A 24,455-nucleotide genomic window follows, 5' to 3' on the forward strand; every position below is an offset into this window, starting at 1 on the left:
CGTGATCGGACTCGGTACAAACCCTCAAGAAACTGGGAAACGGAAAAGGCGTGCTTCTTCCTTTCACGAAGGTCGCATTGGGCATACAAAAACTGTCTGCAGACATGTTGGAATATAAAGCAAACACGCTTCGAGGACGCCTGGGGAGTGTCCGCGGATGTTATTACGTGTGCAGCGAAATCCTCGTGTCTTTTGTATGATGCATGCGCAGAGTCCGCTTAAGGAGCGAATGACGTGGACTGAAAACACGCGCCTCGACCCATAAGACTAACCACACTCTAAAAAAAGCCCGTGCGTCTACTTTCGCGCACAACACTTGGAGAGCCAATCACTGCAACTTACGGAGGCAGCTCGGCCAATGACGATGCCGAAACATACGTTTAGACCAAAAAACGCAGTCTGAGTTGAGACATTAAGCAATGAAAATCGTTACGCTTGCATTGCTTATTGTCACAACTCAGACTGCGTTTTTTGGTCTAAACATATGTTTCGGCATCGTCATTCGCTGAACTGCCTCCGTAAGTTGCGCTGATTGGCTCTCCGAGTGTTGTGCGTGAAAGTAGACGCACCGGCTTTTTTTATAGTGCAGCGCTGGGACAGTCGGCATTGCGCCTTTCACGTCATTATGTAGATCTTAAAGCAGATCGGATTATCACGCAACAAAGATTTGTTTCCACGCAAAAACGAAAAAAAAAAAAACAATCGGTGGTGTTTAAAGTGTTTTTGAACGCTCGATACTATATTTGCTTGGCCGGAGCTGCACAAGATAGCAAGACGGCGCGTGTGAACGATAGAGGAAGACCAGGTATCGACGAAAAGGCAAAAAGTAAAAAAAGAAAAACCGGCGCAACCCGGTTCCGATTTTAGATGCGAGAACAGCTCGAAGGTGGTTCGGAATACCGCCTAGATACAGCTGATCTCTGGCGTCCTTGTCACTACCTAGCGTTCACCGCTCCTTTCTTTTTCTTTTTTTTTCCCCCGTTGTTATCTATACTAGCTTCGCAATTATCTATAGCACAGGCTCACAGATGACAGTTAGCGTCCCCATTCCGACGCGATACTGGGACATAAGAGAAACAAAAGAATAAAAAAGAGTAAGAATACGAGTCCTTCGGAGCTTGTCAGGTTTCCGCTACAAGTAGGCCTTCTATGGTACACCCTTTTACTCCGTTCACTTCAGGTCCTACCGCAGCCAACGCTGTGCGGAGTGCAAGTTCGTCTGCTTCCTTTGCAGGGGTTGCGGTGACGTCAGAAAGATGCCGAGCTCTCATTGGCTCTGAATGAAAGACAGTGGGTAGACCTCGAGGCAGCTTGCTTCGAGGTCTACACACTGTCCTTCAATGAGAGCCAATCAGAGCTCGGCAAGAAGCAGACGACTTGCTCTCCGCGTAAGGTAAAGTGGAGTCAATCGAGCAGCGCCAAAAGTGCCTAGTCACGGCGCTCATCGCTTTGTCCGCCTGCCATCGCGAACCAGTCAAGCATAGCGAATGCGCCGCCATCCTGCGCTTTCTGTCTCTGCGTGATTGGTTTGGCCGCTGGTAGCAGATTCCAGCGATTGGCTTTCCCGAGTCCTTTCCGGAAAAGTAACGCGCTGAATATTTAGAGTGTCCGTTCAAGCACAAAACAACCAGAAAAGGTCAGAATAAAAAAAAAAGGTTTAATTTTTAAAGGGTTATATATAGGCGTTACAGGTACTACTTTTGTGTGTCTTGTTTTCTTATGTCGCATTTTGTACGTAAATATCATGTCTCTGCGATTTCAATTCGTTCACAGACCGGACATGCGGCGGTTCGGTGCACGTTACGCTGCGTTTATTCTCGCTGTGTATGATTCAGTTTCCAGACGACATAAATAGTATGGCGCCTTAATAAGATGCGTTAACGCGTGCGCCCTGACAAAAAAAGTGTAATTCTTTTGTGTGGAAAGTCTGCTGAAAACAGTCAACACAGGTATAAATGTCAACAGCTTTCCATCATACTTTCTGTAGATTGTATTAAGCTTTTGACTTCACTTCCAGGAGCCGTTTGGCCCAAAGTTCATTAGAAAGGCAGTAGACTTCTTGGCGCCTAGGTGTCAACTTTTTGTTGACACTCCACTGAAAAGCTAAACATCTAGCATAAGACAACCTTGTGACTCCAAGGCGATTCATTGGCACCAGACCAATTGTATTCTCTGTGTCGCCAGAGCCTACAGCTTTTCTTGTGACTACCTTGCGACCTTCGAGGCTCCAGCCTCAAAAGTCGCAAGGTAATCACAAAAAAAAAAACACGATATTTTTTTTATGTTTTGTTAGTATGTTACTAAATTAGTATATGTTAGCAAATTGTGTGAAATTTGAAGGCACAACTTTATATATCCCACAACGACACATTGGACACGAACACAAACAAAAACAACATGGAGCAGTGAACACCTGAATCACTCTCCCATTGACTGCTCCAGAGCCTTATATAGCCTACATATTGAAGGTAATCATTTGGCCGGTGACCACCTTAGCACTTATTAAGGTTCCAAGTCTTTAATGTTCTCCTCGGAAGTCTGTCAAAGGGAAAACAGTGTTTCGAAGTTCGTGGACAATATCTCTCACGAAAACGCATTGGTACAACTAATAATAATTCGGCGCAGGCGCTAAAACAACATCCACAAAACGGCTCCTGGAAGAAATATTATCGCTTCCCTACATAGCACGACTCAGGACGAAGCGACTCAATGCAGTTTCTCCCCTTTGGAATAGTTATTTTAATTTTCTTTACTAGTTGACTATTTAATGTGGTCATTAAAGTCCCTATAGTAACAACGTCATAACGGCAGGGCATGCCTTTCGAATGCCTGGCTTCCAGGACGCATCCCATGCCCTCCGTCGTGCTTTGACTGCACGCGCGCGCTCGAGGTGCATGAACGCCGAAGCGTTGTCAATGGTAGTAGGCTCGCGCTGGAGGCGGAACAACTGAAGTTGCTTCCCGTTCTCACCTTTTGTCAGAGACTACTGAGAAACATAGCGACTTTTGGCATCTAGTCGCGGTGTACTATGTTCAACAAAAAGTCAACAGAAAGTATGTAGGTTTTCTATTTGCATTGGCTACCGAGAGTCAACTGAAAATTTTCGACACAAAGTAAACAGAACGTCTGCAGTCACTCTGATGACACTGTCAACAGAAAGTCAGCAGAAAAAAAAGTCAACATAAAGTTAATAGACAGTCAACAGCTTTCCTTTTGACTCAGGCTGAAGAAAGTCATCAGAAAAGTTTCAGCAGAAATTCAACAAACTTGCTGTTGACCATCTCAACAAAAAGTCAGCAGAAAAAAGACAACATAAAATTAATAGAAAGTCAACAGCTTTTCTTTCGACTCAGGCTGAAGAAAATCACCAGAAAAGTTTCAACACAAAGTCAACAAACTTTCTGTTGACATGGTCAACAGAAAGTCAAAGTCAAAAGAAAGTAATCAGAGTCAACAAGATGTCAACACGTTTTCAATAAAAAGTCAAAAATCATTTCTATACGGGCGTTGCGCGGCCTCGCCTTTTGACTCCGGAATAATTTTAGTACCGGAGAAAATCGACGTCGGTCGGGGCTACCAATAGTTCCGACTAGTATATTTATGTTTAAAAACAAAAACACGGAGTTATTCGTTAAATAAGCGAGTTACGCGGACGAAATGTAATATCGGAACATGGGGATGTCAATCTACATAAATTGGTACGGTCGAAAACAATATTAAGGATCGAGCGAAAAAAAAAAAAAAAAACGGATGGGGAATGCTATCTCCCCGTGTAAGCTGTAACCTATTTTTCAAACCGTAGCCCGCGGACTATACTTGTTTAGAAGCGTAAATTTTACGCGGTACAAACTACCTACAGGTGCGAACTGTACGCAGATATGACTTTTCTCGCGATCGTTCCTTACGACGAGATGAGAAGGATCTTGTGAATGGCACATCATTTGAACGATGGTTTCCGTATGATACAAACCTTTTGCGCGTTAATAAAGACGACATTTTTTTTCTGTCGGGAATTCAGTTTTACGTGCGAAGTATGCACTAGGTGTGGGTTATACAACGCTTTTACGCATAAGATGCTAACAATCTAAAGTAATAATAATAAAAAAAAGCTTTCAGCCAAACTTTGGCTTTGCGGACTATATATAGCCTAGGTGCGGACTTTAGCCCAGAAAAGACGGTACACGGTGGCTCAAAGACCATTCATTCAATGACGTGACGAGGTGTTGCAATCGTAAGACGCCAGTACGTGTTGTTCGGCGACGGCTGTCGAAAAGCGTCAGAACATCGACATCCCGTTGCGAAAGGCCTTCGAAAAAAAAAAAAAACGGGGTCATTTCTCGGCCAGCGCGCAAGGTCCGGCATCCGTCAACGTGTCCTACGCTCATCGCGGCCCGCTCGCAAAAACTGTCCATTACGCGGGAATTCCCGAAATAGAACGCCGCTTTCGACGTCCACGGTGTAGCGTTTGAGGAGAAGACGGGGCCTGTCGCCGGAGAGAACCTACGGGCGGATCCGGGAACTTCCCCCCGCGACACGAATCGGGCTCTAAAACAGTTTCGGTCCACATAGCACGGGTCACGGGCACACCCCGCGCCAGAGGTGACGCATCAATCCTCACGCGTGCAATTTTCTCTTCGACAGCAGCAGCAAAGGAGCAGCTACACTCCGTTGCTCCTTAGGCCGAACCTCAGCGGACGGGTCCGACCAGCCAATCCGGCGCTAAGAAAGGATCATGTGACCAGGCGACCCAGGCGTCGCTGCGATCCTCGCCAACGTCACATGACACTTGGCCGGCATTGGATTGGCTTCGTTAAATCGTAGCGCCCTCTGCGGACCATTCTGCGCTGAAACGGTGTATAAGTGCAGGCCAGTGGGAACTGCGTGGGAACGACTCCGAGAGGATGACTGTGGAATCGTGAGGTAACATTGGCGCCCAGAGTAGCGCATCGACGGCGCATTTGGGACGCGTTCCGTTCTTTCCTACAACGTGTCCGGGCGCTGAGAAGGAAAACTGAAGTATGATTTCCCTGTTGCTGCGGTAAGCTAAAAGGTCAGCTGAAAGCTACCGGTCCGAAATAAATAAATAAATAAATATATATATAAGGGAGTGGAGAGGAAGGGCGAAAACAAAAGAGAAAAGGAGAGAGATTGTAATGCGGCTAGGGACCAATGAAAGGTTCGATATATAAAATACTTAGGGGTCATCATTTCATCTTATCGGCGGCGGAAGAACTACATTAACCATATTTCAAAACGTGCGCCTCAGAAGCACGCGTCTACCTGAGACGGTACCTGGGGCGCTCGAGTCCATCAACAATGTTGATCGCTTACAAGTCTGACGCGAGACATGTCCTTTATTACGCAACAACAGCTTGCGTTCCGCAAACTGAAAAAAAATAAAAATAACCAGGAAAAGGTACAGATGAAGCCGGTTTGATTTATCAGTAAGGGCTGGTCTGTGTATACCCCAGCTTGCTCTTACAGAGTGTCAACCTTCAGTGCCACTACCTTTGAGGTTGGAAGGATAGTGTAAAACTTGTTTGCATAATTATTAATAATAACCTAGCAATTAACAAAAAGAAATTCTTTTTTTTTCGACCACGGGTTGAACCACGGAAAATTTCAACCATGGGTTTTTCAACCACAGATTATTTTCTGCTACTAAAAGAAAGTGCATTAACATTTAGTTGTTTTTTTTTCCGCTAACTGTTAGAGAGTGTAATTCCTTGACCACTGACATTGTAATCAGTGAATCCTTGGCTTTCATCTTGTCTTCAATCAATTAATAAAAAAAAACTTCTGAGTTTTATAGTACAAGCGCATCCTACAAGAAAAACGGAGTGGTCGTATGGTTAGAAAAACTTGTCATTGTTAAGCCGGCTTGTCTGCAAACACAACTTAGAAGGGGTGTACCACATCGACTTACAATTTCTTTTCTATTTGCTGCAGATACCGGTCACTTTCAGGTTCGGGAAATGTCCACCTTTTCGACAGACTCCCCCTGCTGCCAAATGCCCTTTGGCCACCTGTGTGCCAGCCTTTCCGTGCTCTGCTGGCGCTACGTTTTTGGGAGTGTCTCACACCCGCGCCTGAACAGCGGCTTCCAGCTTATTAATGATCACAAAATAGCGTTATCGCGAGGTTTTTTTCCTTGCACCCAATAGGTGATCCCCACTGGGATACCGCAGTGGTTATCGGCGTCTGACTGGCCGTATGACGTGCCAGAAAAACGGCCGAGCCCGATCAGACACCGGCCAATCATGGCCTCGCGTGAATGCACACGACGCAGTGATGAACCGGCGCCTGATCGGGCTCGGCCATCTTTCTGATACGTCGTAGGACTAGTCGGACGTTTGATCGCGCGTGTGTATGGACTGACCGGGCTCCCAGTGGTTATCGCCTGTTGAGTGGCATGAAAAGATCTCTTCGATGAAGCCATGTTGCGGTCACTGATAAGCTGGAAGCAGCTGTCTAGGTGTGGGACTGAAACACTTCCAAAAAGCGGTTCCAGCAGGCCATGGAGAGGCTACCACACGGGATTTGCTAGCGGACGATGCAGCATTCTGCAACAAGGGGAAGCTGTTGAGAATTTAGACATATGTACAGAACTCTAATTTATTGGTTTCTGCAGGAAAAAAACCCAAAAAACTGAAAAATCGATATGTTACACCCCTCGTACTTTGGACACATACTGTGAACGTGAACAGCCCAGCCCAGGAATGGAACAATTATCAGCTTCAAGATAAAAAAAAAGAAGGTTCATAATGTGTAGCAGCTGCACTACGTTATTTCTTGGTTTCCCACCCATTACTGCGATAAGTACTAGAGGAGACTTCCTTCGGAAAAAACGTGAACTGCGAAAAGTACCCAAGCGGCCAGGTATTGATCGGTCACATCCCGGTCAGTTTTTTTCCCATCGATCTTCCAGCTCAAAACATGTCATTAGTTCGAACAGGCGTTGCTCCAAAGAGACGAAGGCGTCCATGGGAGCAAGAGCGTTCAATTCGCTAGAAAACGAAATTGAATCACTAGTCCGACAAAAGCAGGAGAAATTCTGGTATAAGCTGCACGACATTTCTTTTATTGTCTCAAGTTAAGCGCACGATTTTTTTAAGGGCCTTGTGCATTTACGAGCCTGTCAAGCCTACTTTCACGTGCATGTCGCAGATGCTCGCACGGATCACGGGCATAGTTAAAGAAATATTACTTAAGCTTTATTCTAATCTCAAAACGATGACCTGCGTACCTAACAAAACGATACCGGGGAGAATCGTTCATGCAACGAGGGAGCAAGACGTACTTTATAACCCACCACCAAGAAGACCGAAGTAGTTAAAGAAGATTAGTCTTAACTTGGGCAAGTCGGTGATGCGTGGCAAAATAAATAACGGCGCTAAAAGAGGACAGGGACAGACCGGAGAAACCTACACGCTAGGTGCTGACTTACAACCGAGTTTGTGACTCAGTTTTAAGTCAGCCTGGAGTGTATTTTTCGCGCCTTGTGCTTTGTCTCTATTTGCGCCGTAGCGAAAGTGACTCACCAACCTAACTGTTTTCTCCAAATCCTAGTTGTTGTTGTTTTTTGCAAACGCCAGAAAACACAACGCAAAAACACCAAGCTGGGAATAATGAAAGAGAGCAAAGCATTGTCTTTCAGAACGAAATTGCCGCAAACCACAACGAAAAGGGGGACGTAACATATTATACTTTAGTTTTACCGCCAGCCGAGGAAAGACTACATGATTACCTGCCAAACGAAATAGCCATAACTTGAAGGAAGATCTAAGATATGCCCCTGATGCCTCAGAATCTCAGACTGGTCCCGGTGTCAGAATATCTCCGCCACCTCATTACAGCTTTCGAATGCGATTCTTTCCGCAATCATTGCTGCGAAACAACGTCCCCGTTTAATGTATAGATTGACGGACTGATGAGATGCCGTAGAAAACAAAAATCACGAGCCATTCCACTCTGTGAAGGTGGAAGACCAGCGAAGCTGTTTAGCACACGACACACGTGACACAGAATTTTGAACAAAAGTACGAACACATTTCACGTCTTGATCTGTGGTCATCGATCAAGTGCAAGTGGTCACCGATAACACTTGCAGCGCACGAGTCCGCTTTGCAGGATCCAGCACATTGCCGATGTTGGTCAAGTAGTTGTCGAACCACAGCCGATCACACACCCTAAAACTACACCCAAACTGTCTGTCCACTTTAAAAAGTCCCTTTTTGAATTTAGCGTATGCTCCATTAAAGTTGTCCAGTTTAGCAGCATGGTAACCGCGTCTTTGTGATGCGTTCTTCACCACGCGACGTTCGTAGTCTTGTTTGATTTGCCGCAAGCGCTTGGCGTTTGGTGCACGATCTTCATCGGTGGTGTTTGCTGCCCGCTGCCGCCGCTGACTTTCTCGTTGCCGTTCCCGCCGTTGCTCTTCGTAGGCGCGTTGCTCTTCGGAAGTCCGGGCTATACGCGGCCGTCCCATTACGACGAGAGAAGTCAGATTCAAAATGGAGAACAGCAACTTGTCTCTTTGGTTTTTTTATATACATTCGCGTGGACGACTATCCCCGCCCCGAGGTGCCGGGCGGAACTAGACACTCGCGACGGGATCGCCACCCCGCGGAAAGTAGACACGCGCGACGGGAGCGCCATCCCGGGAGAGCTGAAGGAAACGAAGCACGCAAGCGCTTCGAACGACGACAAAGAGAGGGCGGTGCGAGTTTTTGCTGACGCACATGAAGAACCCGCGGAACCCTAGCCATAAACAGCTTCGTTGAAAAGCGAGAAGCTCACAGGATTTCGGCATCTCTGGATTTCCAGAAACGCGCTCTCTAAACATCAACCACTTCTGAAGCTCTTCATTTTTTTTTTTTTTTAATATTCTAGGGCATTGCTTGCAGCCGGCAATCGCAAACCATCGTCGAGAGAATAATAAAGTCGCCTCCAGCACGGCTCGGTGGGTTAGCACGCGGCATCGAGCACTATCGTCGGGCGCCATAATTGCGGGTTGCACCCAGTGTGCCTCATTACCGCCCGTCGTCTCCGATTGAGGCAACTCCACTTCTTTCTTTTACGCTTTGGTTTCTCGCGTGATGCAATGCGATGCAACGCGCCCTACTCGACCCCTCCGCCTATGGAGCGGCGGCAGCGGCTCACTCCGTTTCACCTTTAAGATGGACCGCAGCGGGCGGTACGAGATATCCCAGCCAATCCAACGCCGCGCAGATGGTCACGTGACTTCCCGGTGCGTCCCAACGACGCGCGAGGTGGGCAGTCACGCGATGTATTCGCAACGCCAGGTTTCCCGTGGGTTCGCCTCGTAGCGTCCGCCGCGGTTTATCCTCAGGCGAAACGGAGTACAGAAAACGAGTCGCATTACGATCCCTGCACAACGCAGCGGCGCACAAAAACGCACGAAGCCGGGGGCCGTATACACAGCGTGCGGGCGGCGCCTGCAGAGACAGCCAGATGCCTCGTGGCTCATTTCGCAGTCCCGGTAATTGAGGCCCGCGTTGTTCTTCCCGGTAAAGGAGAAGGACGCGCCCTCGGCGTCACCTCCATTCCGCCAGCGGAGCGAGTTTTCCTACTTTTGCTCGCGCGGCCAGCGGAGGCGGCGAGCGCCAAGCAGTCTGCCTGGCTTTCTCTCCCTCTCTCTCAAGGTTTCCCTGAGCGACGGTGCATACCGGTGGCCGGGCGACTGGATTGATTGCGACGCCGCCGCAGCGACAGGTTACGCAACTCCCTGCGTCTCCTCTCCTCAGCCACCACCCTTTCTATTGCAACGGAAATAGCAATGGCAAAATAAGAAGCCAGAGAAGACGTCATCGCGTGTTCAGCGAAGCCGCGAACACCTGGGATGAGGCTTCCCCTGTCGTGTCGGTTAGTCTTGGCCGTCTTGGCTGTCGAGGATTGTAAGCAAGCGTCGAGCGCTGGCGTGAGGTGGACGGATAGTAGGGGGAAATGATGGCGTTCGTTAGAAACCGTAGTAGAATCTTGCTTTATTACCGTCAGTAGGAGAGCTAGTTCTAGCTGTTGTCAATTGGCATCCCTTAAAAGGATACTCCCGCGATTTTTTTAGCTACCCCAACTAAATCCATTTTCCCAATCACCGGCCGTTGCCCTTTCCGAATTTCAGAACAGTTTCAGAATAATTTTCAAAATAGTTATTGTGAAATTATCAAATAAAAATGATGCCAAAACAAAACTTTAAATATTCCCGCACCCTTCAGTGCTGCGACGTCAGTGGCAGACAGGCTTGCAGGCCGAGCGGGCAGTAGAAAAAATTGACTATTACCCTTGTTACAGTAGCGTGCTCAACTGTCATTAGGCTAACGATCGCTGCCATCTCAAGACTCTCATTGAGCTCAACTAAGTTGTCCGGTATTACACGGTTCATCGGCCTAACAACACCAGTTGAGATGCGCGTCAAGGAACACAGTTGACACAGAAACGAAACCAAAGCTAATGTCACAATAGCTTTTTCTTTTTTTTTTTAAGTGATGCAAATAAATTGCATGCACAATTTTCATTCAAAATAAACGTCTAAAACAAAATAAAATGCACTTTTTTTTTTCTTTTAGAGTAAACAAACGATAATTAGAACGTTTCACGCGAATTCAAGCAAGAGAGACATAGCGAAAGCCTATCGGTACCAACATCACAATGGCCGCCCTCGGCGAGCTCTGGCTTCCGCAACCTGCCGGGATCGTTTTAGCGGAACTTCTGGCCCCATATCATGCCTCTCCAGACGATATTTACTGCTACGATACTTTTCCAGATACCTCTCCCTAATCTTCCGCAACAGTAAGTGCTTCGCTGCCCATGGGCGGCGATGCGGTGGACGCCGCCATCTTTAGATTAGGGCCACTAAATGAGCTGCGCTTAAGAGTATCGGCACTCCGTTCCCCGACATTGTTGTGGGCACCGCCATTTTTGTGCTTGTGCAGAGCAGACGCAACTGCCGATCGTCATGATTCAAAAGTCCGACTTTCTCAGCATTAGATTCGGTGTTAGGAAGCTCGTGTAATATTGCTTTGTTTTATCGCGAACTGTTTAAGCATTTGTGGAGGACGGAAAAGCGCTTCCTGAGATTTCAGATAAGTGGCAACCATGATTTTAAGCCACAATATGGCCAAGTGTCGTTACACTGAAGCGTAGCTAATTTAGTGGCACTACTGTAGCTCTACTGGAGCGAACCCCCATCAGTTAACTGAGGTAGGCCGGATCAGTTGAACTTAATGATCGTTGGCGGCTCAATGACAGTTGGCGCCGCCGCGTAACTACGGCCGATCACGATTGAGTCAACTGTCGTTGGTTTAATGACAGTTAAGAGCACTTGTGTAACTAGGATATTAGTGCAACAATATTTAAAAAAAAGAAGCGAGCTGGTGGTGATTCATGGTAATAAAAACCCGAGACTCAGGAACACAGAAGGGGACGAACACAACACAACCTATTAGTCGAGGATTTGTTTCATGCTGCCGCGCGGGTGCTGGGGCGAGCTTCCGAAGCATTCATTTGACACCGCGAAACTGCTTGTAATCAATTGGAAACAAATTCTACAGTGCAAAAAGTAAACCCCTCCATGCCGCAGGCATCACTTTTTTGTTGCGGCCAGTACAGACTTTCCGTTTGAAAAACTTGGTGAGGACCAAAATTGTACAATCAATAACTTTGGGGAAATTTTCTTTATAATGTTTGGATTGTGTATAGCAAACTTCCACACAAAATTGGGGATTACAAAGAAATTTAAGCCAGAGTGAAACTGCTCAGAGATCATACGTAAGACAGTGAGCGTTGCAGGCATGATGAGAGAATTAACTGCAGGTAAGTCTCAAGCATGTTCGAAAGTTGTTTGCTTCATTGATGCTTCGAAGATATCTGCAGAAAGCGTTTTGTTCCTGCCATTAAAAAAAAAATAGTTTTTGTACAAGGCTTTCTTTATGCCCTGCCTGTCCTCTCTCTTAAATAAACAGGGGGAGTCACGGGCTTCTGCCTCCCGCGGCAATTTTTTTATTTATTTTGTTTTATGGTACGGCATGACAGAAGGTCGGGAAAGGGAGAGGAGGTGGGACGTCTATAAAAAGCCGTCTTATCGCTATGACGAATTAATGGGAGGTTGCAATCCCAGCGCGAGAGCAGTGCTGCCAGTGCCAGGGCTCTCCGCGCAGGTCTTCCTCGAAACCGTCTCTAGAAATAGCCTTCCACGAATCGAGCCAGAGCCGACATCGGATGAAACTGATGTCGCCCCCGGGAGCACACTTCGTAGAGGCACGAGTCATTCCACGAACGCGAGCTGCCCCCATTCAAACCCGCCGTTTCCTTAAAAACGCGACTCAACTTCGATCGAAGAAAAAAAAAAAAAAAAAAAAAAAGCAATTTGGAGAGAACTGTATCTGACATTGGAACCTGTTTGGAGCCTAATAAGGCAAATTCCACGGTTGATCGATTGACTGATTGACTGCTTCGGATTTAATGCCGAGCGGCCCGCCGAGGAAAAAGTAAGTAGTAGAACACATTACACATTTCATTACAGTCACAGTCGTGATGATCAAATACTACCTGAGAGTCGAGGCATTTTCCCCCAAACCTGACCACTAGTGGTTCGACGCGGCGCCGCCTGGATTCCGTCATCACCGCAGCCAGGGCGTCTTGTAGCGTCTCATAACGATCTCGACGCTAGCGCACAGTGACGCCAAGATGGACGCATCTTTGCGAACACTCTGATCGAGCTTCGGTAAGTCTGCTGCTTGGGGCGGGTCGGCGGTTCACTAACGATGACGTCATGAGAAGGCCTCATCTAATAAGTGATAATGAATGAATGCCCCCTTTTTCTTCCGTACAAAAAATAAAAAAAATATAAAAAAAATGGCGCGTTTGGGCTAGCTGTGTTACGCTGTGTTGGAAGAGCGTGAGACGAGACAGTGACCTAACGGTGCGGCTGCTTTTAGAAAGAGCATTTCGCATACACATCCTGTGTAGCAGCCGACCATATATAGTTCCTAGTAAATATCAGCTTACCTGAGCATAGCGCTATAAAACAATGTTTGGGGCCGCAGACGGCGCTAGCATCCTTTTATTGTTTACACAAGTTCTAGACATTGTGTACGCAGGTTCCCTCTATGCGCTGGCGAAAGCCATGATCGTCTCAATCGTAGTACGTTTACTCAATCTGCCAGCGAGCGCGGAGCAATCTGATATTAAGAGAAGCGAAAAATACTTGTCACGTAGATTTGATCAATTACTGGCACTGGAGCATAACGTATCGTGGTAATTTCCGGACCATCGAAAACACAAGCGCTTCGCGGAGGCATGTTCTAGCGCGGATGGACGAAAAAGATGGTAGTGTGTTGCCGTCATTACCGCTTACAACCGCGGAGGACACGATTGAATCGGAGCTTCCAGCAACTTCTCCAGGTCGAATGACACGAGAAAAGACGCGGAGGAACGCTGCACATGAATACGTTTTCGAATGTCAAGGTGCCCAAACGTTTCCTCCGGAGCGATATCGAGACACACGATCGCGGGAAGGCGTAGATACGGCCAAGATGCTGCGGTCGTATTAGAAGAGGTCGCACTACGAAGCGCCTGGGACGTAATGAGGGCGCTCTCGTTTGTGGCGCTGCCGACCAGAGCCCTCGAGTCGGTGCGCCTCTTTCGATGGTCACGTGACAGTGACACAGTGTTAGGTTGGCTTCGATGGCCCTCGTTGGGTCCGCTGTGGTTCATCGTACGGTGAAACGGAGTGCTTCGATACCGGTTATAACGAAGTCAACGGGAATCGAATCCGCTTCGCTATATCCGCTATTTCGTTATAACCGACTTCGGTTATAACGAAGTGCAAAAGGGAATGGAAAATCGTGATCGCTTCAGTGTAGCCACTATTTCGTTATAACCGAGATCGTTATAACCGGTCTCGACAGTATAGGGTTCCTTCATCTGTCAGCGATATCTCGGTGTCGGCGACACGAGGCTCGGCCACTACCAATCACCCGGTGATCATTAGCGGCCAAGGACACGGCATCATCACCCGACAGAAGGGGTGAATCAATTACGAAACACGAATCGAACGCTGACGACACGTTCCGACCCAAGAATGCGGTCAGTGCTGGGACAGCGGACATGATGCGACACAGTCATTAAGCTGCAGTCACACTGACCGTACATCATACAAATGGTTTCCCGCGGACATGGTGACGAAATAATTTGCGGAGACACGTCAAGCATCCTCGAAGCATGTTTGCTTCATACACATGTGTACTTCGAACATGTCTGCAAACATTTTTGTATGACCCATGTGACCGTCATACAAGGAATGCCTCAGACACTGTGTGCTGACTGTCTTTTGTATGATCCATTAGCAGTGTGACCGCAGCCTTAGGCCGGAATCACACAGCTTATAGATCTTACAACAGTCAGTCTACATACAGATTCGAACGCGAGTCACTGAGAGATCCGTGCTTCGAATGCCGTGGCAATGAGTTCGAGGAGAACGCTTGGCACGCGGCATTCAAAGCACTGATATTGAGGTGACCCGTGTTTGCAGAGTGTCTTTTGTATGATGGATGCCGCAATCGCGAGGCGTTTGCGAACGCGGTCGCTTAAAGAATCAGTGCAGTTTCACGCGCATTTGATGATGAAAACGAGCGGATCCGCTTCGCGGTTGCGATTCGAACGCCAGTGGGAATGCAGCAATAGGGAGCTTTACGAGCTGTTATTCAATGCCGAAAACCGCTCCAGGGTGAGAGCGTTCCCGGCTGCTGGCTGGACGTCACAGAAACCTACGTGCTCGGCGCGCGAGATCGACCCCTGAGAAAGTTTTGACCACTTTGAGAGTCCACGGTCAAGCAGTATTTTGCTGAGAGCGTCTCACAAACACATATGGAGGTCTCGCGGCCTTTGATGTGCCTGTCCTGAGTCTGTTTTTTTTCACTGCGAACGTTAGTTCTCGTACAGAAGCAGAACAACTCGAGATTCCCAAAAGGAAGTACGGGCTGTCGATCGCTACGAACGTGAGAGGGAAACTTCATCCTGCATCCGATCTCACTTCGCCACGGCACTCGGTTCTTAGCAGACTATGCACTTTTTTTAGTTTGTTAGCAGACGACTTACCGCGTATCCTTGTTTTATTTCCGTCTGTGAATGACGTTTCGACGCAGGCAAGCACCGTTTTTTCACCGACGTTAGCAGTCGTATCGTCCGCGACCGATATCTGACCTCGCTGCGCTAGAGCCAAATTAGATCTCACCCTAGTTCTCGCAGTCGGACCTCTGCACACGCTACAAGACATGTTTCGGAATTGGGAGCGTAAACGCACGTTACCAATATTTGAAGATACGATCTGCTAAAAACCCTCATTGTCATAATCGGACTTGTGCGCCACGACGTTGTGGCAGTGCTGCGCTCAGCTATCTCCCTCCGGTGAACGCAGTGATTAGCATTGCCCATCCTTCACCGAGAAATGCAGAGGAGCGAGCAATACAAGAGTGCCCGCGCCAGCGTGAACCTTTGGTGGACCCGTGCTTGTCTTATGTTCTCTATTTTGTTGCTTTGTGTAATCTTCAGGAGTGAGAAGCTCTTGCCGTCTCGACGTAAGCGACGAGGGCAATCGTTTCAGGAGCAAATATGTACACGAAAGGAGTCTTACTCCACGCGGAAACCACCACAGGATATAATAAAATCTGAGACACATCAAATTAATTTTTTTTTTGTCCGCGCGAAGATGTCTTTGGCACGTAATATAGTCGCTGATCACGTAAGAAACGCAGTGCGTGCCTTATTATACGTAAAAACGCTTTGCCTCGTTATTCGCCCATCGGCGTTGTCTCCGCATATACCGCAATGCCACGCGATAGTAGGGACTTTTAGCAAACCGTTACCCTGTTCCGTGGAACACGGTAACTGTTTGCTAGAAGCCTCCAAGAAGATGCTCGGGAGTACTTGCCGCTTACTGCGTCTGCTGTCAGAGACTCTAGCTAACAACAGTTTGACCTTTAAAAACTTAAAATTATATAGACTCAACAACATTTTGCGAGGTCAAGGCTACCAAGTAGGCCAACGCCAAGTAGGAAGGGAGCATCACGGATGTCACAATTTTGGTATCGCTCTATTATCGTAGGTAGGTCGATTTCTTTCTCCAGTGTTTAGCACTGATCTTTTTTCTATATTTTATATTTTATGTTTAGTACTCTAATATGCCAAAAGCCTGAATTGATTGTCACGGCATACTTGTCGGTCTTTTGGTCGAGAGCAATCGAGTCGAATAAAGGTTATGCCATAAGAGTTCCCTTGCTCCACAATGTCGTCTTTTCTTTTTCTTTTTATAATTAACTGTAGAGCGTCTTGGTAAAGCTGACACAGACGAATAAAGAAAGGCTAGTTGTTTATACTTACCTGAAAAATAAAGCGAACACTTTCGAATGGGTTTCATTTTTTCTGTGCCAAGTATTTTATTTTTAGTTTCCCCATCAAGTTAAGCTCAACCTTTCAAATGCTCATGTCATATATCATGCCGAATCGGCCTACCCTATAGACAAATAAATTATTGCGTTTGAGTCATGTATCTGTTGTGAATTCGACCGTGTCTCGAGCCTCTAAAATAAAGCAAAAACTGATGCGGGGAGCAAGTCGTCTGCTTCTTTTGCGGGGGGTTGTGGTGACGTCAGAACGCCGAGCTATGATTGGCTCTGATTGAAGGATAGTAGGTAGACCTCAAAGCAACCTGCCTTGAAGTGTACCCACTATACTTCACCTTCAATCAGAGCCAATCAGAGCTCAACGTTCTGACGTCACCACAACCCCCCCGCAAAAGAGGCAGACAAACTTGTGCTGCTCCGCAATGCGTTAATTTTTTTTATTTTTTTTCAAAAAACACGTAGGCAGTCAGTCACCGCGAACAAGGGGAGTGATTCTAGCGATGGACGAAGCACGGAACGAGATTAGATCCGAAATGAAACTGCAGTTTGCGCAGGGAAAACGAGCTTGAAGTTCCACTCGCCCATTGCCCTCCGCGCAAGATGGATTTCAGTTCTAAAGCTGCAGTCGAACTACTCACACATCATACAAAAGACGCCATGTTCGCTGCGGACATGATGCCTCCAGACAGTGTGACCAATATGACAGGAGACCGCCTCACAAGGAACGCGTAGGCAGTACAGAGTTTTAGTCAACTGTTTTTGCAGATCCGGTGCGCAGTGCGGACCGGAGGGCCCATGGTACCGTATCGAATGTGCGAAAACGGTTCCCTAAAACTCTGTACTGTCTGCAGACCGTCTTTTGTAACGGATAACGTGTGATCGAGGCTCGATCGTATTCCGAGTTTCGTCGTTCCCTTGGATATGTATGTACGTTGTTCGCAATGTCTGGCTATCCGCAAGCTCTAAAATAAAGTACTTTTCTTTCTTTTTTTTTTTTTTTAGCGAAATGTTTTGTGTTTTCCGGTGGCCATTTTATCACTTAGAAAAAAAAAAGAAAAAAAAAATACAAAAGTTTTGTCCGTTGATTTTCCTGCACAACACGAAACAGCGAATCACGGCAAACGATAGAGGGATTTGAAGGAATTACAAACGTTAAGCTACGATTCGACAAAAAAAAAGAAAAAAAATTCCATGTGCGCATGACGTTTCACTTGACTCGCTCATTCGTTTTTCGTTTTTTTTTTTCTTTTTTCATATTTAATTGTCTTATGAGTTTTGTCATTCGCTCGAATCATTCTGTTTTGCCGCGATAGGCAGTTGGCGTGTTCCGCAGGCAAATGAACTCGCTCATTTTTAGACTGTTCTGTGGCTTCGCTGCCACTTCGTAATAATTTAAAGTTGAGAAAAGAGCCAATTTCTTAAAACCGCAACTGAACCGCAGACGCTGCGAGAAATTGAGCACACACAAACGCAGAGGTAGCAGATCCGCGCTGTGCTCACTTTGCGCGTCCGTGGGCATTCCGACGTATACGCATGTATCACGCCTGACGATTCAAGGTTAACGACGGTGGACAAGGAAGTGTGCGAAGCATTCTTCCCGTACGTGGCGGAGCTTTCGCCGGCGCTACTCGCAGCCCATATCTTACTCACTGCTCAGCAGTGCAGTCGCCAACGCGTTACATGTGATCGCATTACCGGTAACGCGTTGCTTTTTTCTGTAACGTAGTAACGCAGTCCTTACCACAGTAACCAATAACACATTTCCGTTAGTTATTTCGACTGACAGGTAACAAAGTTACGATACATCAGCTTTCCCAAGACCAAAAAAGAGAAAGAAATTACCATTCAATTCTGTTTTCTGTTTTTAGGCGCCAACTCACGAATTCTTGCACTCATCCCACGCCAGCACTTTGAAGATGATAACCGTAATAAAGATAAGGACACGAGTATTTCTTCTTTTAATATGACTCTTATGCATACCGGTAGCGTCAAAACCGTAAAATATATAAATTCATAAATAAATAGTAACGTAAAAGTAGCCTGCGTTACTTTTTATCTGTAACTAGAACGCGTTTGAGGTAACGTAAGTCGGCAACGCGTTTCTTTCACTTTCAAGTAAAGTGTAACGTGTTTTGTTACTTCCTTTTCGGTAACGCCTACAATCTAACACTGCTACCGAGCTCGTATGGAGACGATAGAAAAGAGAGCATGTGGGCGAAGTGAACGAGTAGTAAACTGCTCCAGGTAAATCGGAGAATCCGAAATAAGGATTCGAAAACGTCCTCGGTTAAAGTCATTTATTAATACAGATCAATTTGAATAATTCGAGACGTCTCGAGCCATCTATCGGACCTGCGCAGTTCGAAAGGTAACGTACACCCGGGCAAAGGAATACAAATTTCAGATCAAGTATACCCTTTCCTCGTTCCAAGGGCTCTTTCTTCTTAGCACGTGGCAAGTATACGGAACCTGAATCACTCTTTTGATACGAGGGGCGCATGAATCAGTCGTTGAATAGGCCTAATGCTCAGCAACCTCACGACGGCGTTGCTTAAGACATGGGCCGAGAATTTGGACGTGAAAACTTGAGGTTGGAGTAAAGTTAACTTCTTGCCCGACTCTTCTACGCGGTATCGTATTCCGACAGAAAAAAGCAATACGATACTGCGGAATCTTCGCATAGACGCGGTATCTTGTTCTACCATTCGTCACATCTAAGCGGACGGTAGAAGTCAAGGTCGCCTATGATTCCAATCGGAATTTCGAGATACGGAACAACGTGACACGTGTCGCGCTTCTAGAAAAAAGAAAATGCTACAACAAAATGACATTATCGCGGAAGCATAACCGATGCGAAAACGCCCGAGCTCAGCGGGAGATAGGAGTTAGCCAACAGCTACGCGTTATGAAATCCGGCTGCGAGTTTGCTGTCGGAGTCCGATGTAACACGAGGAGATGTGCGTAGCTCTCACCGACTGCATGGTGCTTCCGGTTTGCAATCCGTTCCCGGGGGAGACCGGTGCGTCTCGGTAGCCTGGGCAGGGCCGGCCTCGGCCTCCTCGGATTGCCCGACGGCGCCGCGGACCGCACACTCCGCTCCATGGAGTCGTCGACTGAGCACGCCGTTCGTTCCGTGCCACACAATCAAAAGGTGCTCCAGGGAGGGAACGCGCCGCCGGCGAGTCCGCTGCAACTCGAGGCTTGCGGGCTTGCGCGCTAGCAGCGCCTCTTTCCCACGTCTTCTCTTTCTCAGTCTCTCGCTCTCCGCTTCGGTGACAGAGGGCAGACGGAAAAAGTGCTCTTTTATGCGTGTTCCGACCGTTAGTAACGGCGGCAGTCGAGATTTCCACGGGTATATGGATGATCAACGATCGTGTGTCCGACAGCTGTTTCTCGTCTATACGCGTTCGGAGAAAGAAGGTGAGAGGGACAAAAGAATAACCTGCGTGAACTGGCGGTGTCGTCTCTTCGTGCATTCCTCTGTGTTTAACGACGCGTGCCAAGTCGTACGAAGTCAGTTGGCGGGAAAGGGTCGGACGGATGGTGAAATATAGAAACGATGTCGAAGCGGTTGTTGCGTTGCTAAACAGAAAAGGTAATATCGGTGGCGTACAGCTAAGCCATCCGGCACACGGGCCCTTATGACTTTCGTAGCCAACCGACCAGTAAAGTGTGTGTGTGTGTGTGTGTGTGTGTGTGTGTGTGTTTGTGGGAGGGGGGGAGGGGGAGGGTGCCGGGTGCGGCAAGGGGTGGCTCCCCCCCACGTGTCTGACACGCTTGGTGTTCAGGGCACCCCTCCCTCCCCCCCCTCCCCGGTTGCTAAGCCGCTGGGTAATATTGCAACTGTATCTTTTTTTTTCTTCTTCTTTATTGCGGTCTGATAAGGGATATATGTTGGATGGATTGTCCGACGGATGTAAAGGTGACATCAGCGAAAGTAATGGCCCGAATGGCAACCTGCTTCGGTTATGTTGCTTTCTTATCGTGGACTTTCTCGCACTGTAGCAAAACCTCGCGTTGCGAGTTACCAATTGGTAGCGTTGGGTTCTTACGGTAATTTATGTTTTATAAATATTTCGTATAGAATAAAATGGATAACATGCGCCCGTCTCGCAAACCTCATCGCAAGTTAACAGGCCAAGGCGATGTTTTCTCACGAGGAGGATCCACGGTTTCAAAGGTTCGCGTCGAACCGTCACGCCAATGTGGGGTAACCAGAGAACCCGCATGGCAAACGCTCGACCACGCTGCGGGAGAACACCGACAGGTTTTGCTTAAGTGAATATGCCCGGTACAAAAAATACCGACATTTATTTCGATGTCCGTCACTATGGATAGTCAAGCTAAAACAACCAAATTCAACGGAACGCTTCGTTTGGGACGTTTACGATATTAAAAAAAAACTTATCCACATTCGACCGGATTGTCTTCCTCTTTCGAACGGATAAATAACTAGTTTCAACGCCCTGAAAACGCCGCGGCTCGTGCACGGATGTGTTTTAAAGACATACGAGGCTGCGATTTATACGCACACGATGAACAGAACAGCGCACACAAAGACAAGGCTGTTCTGTTCATCATGTCATCATACCAACTCGCCCAACTTACTACACTTATACGCACACCCTCGACACCCCCTTCCGGGAAAGAGGCTGAGTGCAAACTCCCCCTCCCCGGATACCCCCTCAGAAATCCGTCGCATTTCTCGAGATTGACAAGTCCGATGTAGCCTTGGGTTATAACAAAATTGCCAATAAAAAAAAAAAAAAAATTTTTTTTTTTTTTCGTATGCATTTCATTAACCCTGCGCTCCGCGGGTCGATGAACACGTACTAAAGGCACTGACAGCCTAAAAAATCCGGGGCGTGGCTTCTTGTGTTGGCGCTTCTCGCTCCGCGGTTCTTTGTTCCGCGTTATTATCGGTTGACACCGCAATCTCATGGACTGCGTTGCGATGATAAGGTTCTCGGGACTCCATCCTACGTTTCTTAGGCTGACTCAAGATTCGCAAGAATCGTGTGTGCCAAGTACTCCGCTTTTATTGGTAATCCCACCTACCTGCTTGGCAACAGGCGACCCAACGGATTAGAAAGGTACATCTATCGAGGCGATTCAGTCATAGCGAGCGCTTCGTAATTACCGCGATAAATACCCCGGCATCTGCGACAGCACCTTTACCTCTCCCAGATGTTAAGCGCCGCTCAGGTTACGTTCTTGCTCCGCAATTATGCGCACCTGTACGTTCCGCCTCACCTTACGGCGAAGCGCAGCGAACGCTGCCAGCCATATCCCAGCCAATCTGAGGCCGTGAAGCTATCACGTGATTACGCGAGCCGCGCGTCGCCGCAACCCTCCCGAATGTCACCCGACAGTCACGCGGCATTGGATTGGCAACGGTCTGACAGTCACACGGCATTGGATTGGCTACTATCTAACAGTCACGCGGCATTGGGTTGGCTACGATCTGACAGTCACGTGGCATTGGATTGGCAACGATCTGACGGTCACGCGGCATTGGATTGGCTACGATCTGACGGTCACGCGGCATTGGATTGGCAACGATCTGACAGTCACGCGGCCTTGAATTGGCTACGCTCTGACAGTCACGCGGCATTCAATTGGCAATGATCTGACAGTCACGCGGCATTCAATTGGCTACGATCTGTCACTCACGCAGCATTGGATTGGCTACGATCTGACAGTCACGTGGCATTGGATTGGCAACGACCTGACAGTCACGAGGTATTGGATTGGCTTCGATCTGACTGTCACGTGGCATTGGATTAGCTACAAACTGACAGTCACGCGGCATTGGATTGGCAACGGTCTGACAGTCACGCGGCATTGGATTGGCTAGAATCTGACAGTCACGTGGCATTGGGTTGGCTACGATCTGTCAGTCACGCGGCATTAGATTGGCTACGATCTGACAGTCACGTGGCATTGGATTGGCTACGACCTGACAGTCACGCGGCATTGGATTGGCTACGATCTGACAGTCACGTGGCATTGGATTGGCTACGACCTGACAGTCACGCGGCATTGGATTGGCAACGGTCTGACAGTCACGCGGCATTGGATTGGCTATGATCTGACAATTACGCGGCATTGGGTTGGCTACGATCTGAATGAGACGTGGAATTGGATTGGCAACGATTTGACAGTCACGCGGCATTGGATTGACTACGATCTGACAGTCACGCGGCATTGGATTGGCAACGATATGACAGTCACGCGGCATTGAATTGGCTACGATGTGACAGTCACTCGGCATTGGATTGGCAATGATCTGACAGTCACGCGGCATTGAATTGTCTGCGATCTGTCAGTCACGGGGCATTGGATTGGCTACGATCTGACAGCCACGCGGCATTGGATTGGCTACGATCTGACAGTCACGCGGCATTGAATTGGCTACGATGGCTTGTAGCGTCCTCTGCGGCCTACCGTAAGGCTGAGACGGAGCGTAGCGGTATTTCTCACACGTGCTGACAGAGCACGAAAAAGCGTGTCCAAACACGCTTAATGCGCTCGAAGAAATCTGGGACGTCTACTTTTTTAAAAAGCAGGCGGGAGAGCCAAGCGCTGCAATGGACGGTGAATACAGATATTAAAATTATGTCTAAACATTAAAAAAAGAAAAGAAAAAAATTTGCGAAGTGAGACGGATTTGTTTGTCGAAACCATATATTCCGTCTGATTTTTATTGTGTGTTCCGAAGGAAAAAAGTGACTCGGAAAAAACAAAACAGAAAACGAAGATAATTAGAAATTCTTAAGAAAACTCATGCCGAGATATGTACTTCTACAGATTTCTATTTGTATTCAAAGGCGTTTCTCACTGAGATTACTTTGACTATAATTTTACTATAACGATGTTATACTCGCTAAGTATTGAATTAAGTTTTTTCATTTTTTTTTTTTCAGATACATGGTGTTTCCTTTTATGTTCACACAGATTTGTTTAAGAACATCGGTGAAAGATACACTAACGCGGTTTGTTCAGGTGTGGGATACGGCCAGGGGACAGAAAAAGGGGGGGGGGGGGGGGGAATAATTCCCTTTATCGTGCACGATAAGGGGAATAAATAATTAAATTTGTGAACTCCCTTTTTAATTAGTGAAAATAGACAGATGCCTAATTACAAACTTGCTCAGCGTCATTAAAAATAACTAAGTCAGTAATTTCTGGAGATTTTTTGAGCGAGTGGGAAGCGCAGTAGTGATCGCTAAACTTCCCACTCGTCCAACAGGAACCGGGGTGAGAAAACGCGGATGATAAGAGCCGGAAAAGTCGCGAGTGCCCCTTATCGCACCGTTCGCCTCGCTCCTGCTGCACAAGAGGTAACTTTAGTACTCCACCGTGCTTTCCACGTACTCCACATTTCTTAACTGATTTAGTGGTTTTCGGTGACATTCGGCAAGTTTTTAATTAACTGGACTTGGTAGTCTGCGTCACCGCCCGCCGTACACCCTGGCGAGTTTCTTGGTCCTTTTTTTTTTCAGAAAGAGAGCTACGCTTCGTAATTTTATAAGAAAAAACTGACCTGTGAAATACATCTTCAACGAAAAGTTTAGGTCGCTACGTGCAGGGGTCGATTTTTACGGTTCATTTTAGATCGAGCCTGGTGATTTGGGTCGCCCTATATATATTCCCAACAAGGTATGGTATGTCGGCGAGCGATGTACCTTGCTCGTTCACTTCCCAGGTCTGAATCATTTAAAAGGCATCTCACGGACACTTGACAACGCATAATGCAATACGTCTATCGGGACCAGTAACGCCGATAACGTCTTCAACAACAAAGACCACTCTGGCTGTCAACGGACCCCAAGGGCGACCCTAAGTAGAGCTGAGACGCACCGAGAGAATCGAACGGTTCTCCTCAAAAACCTGTATCCTTACAATCTTATCTTCGTGGCGATTGGTACGTTGTGTCGCGGTAAACAAAGCGAGCGAGAACGATTCGATGCATGGCCGCGATGGTCTTTGACTGAACGCGCTTAGCGACGAACATCCGTGCTCCGTACACAG

At 47.4% G+C, this 24,455-nt stretch overlaps 1 protein-coding gene across 2 annotated transcripts in view; it reads right to left on the bottom strand.

Moving 5' to 3' along the window:
* The window catches only part of LOC8051053 (monocarboxylate transporter 10), a 114,666-nt gene that overhangs the window by 27,014 nt on the left and 63,197 nt on the right, over positions 1 to 24,455 (bottom strand). Inside the window, exon 1 of one of the 2 annotated variants that reach the window (XM_029976733.4) lies at positions 19,394 to 19,750. The exons of the other annotated variant lie outside the window; for it this stretch is intronic. Within the exon in view, the coding sequence (XP_029832593.3) occupies positions 19,394 to 19,523 (130 nt within the window). The 5' untranslated portion in view covers positions 19,524 to 19,750. Of the gene's footprint in view, positions 1 to 19,393; positions 19,751 to 24,455 lie in introns of those variants that run through there. 2 annotated transcript variants of the gene reach the window in all.

Source organism: Ixodes scapularis, unplaced genomic scaffold (genome assembly GCF_016920785.2).
Source record: "Ixodes scapularis isolate PalLabHiFi unplaced genomic scaffold, ASM1692078v2 PGA_scaffold0__279_contigs__length_252992795, whole genome shotgun sequence".
Lineage (NCBI taxonomy): Eukaryota > Metazoa > Arthropoda > Arachnida > Ixodida > Ixodidae > Ixodes > Ixodes scapularis.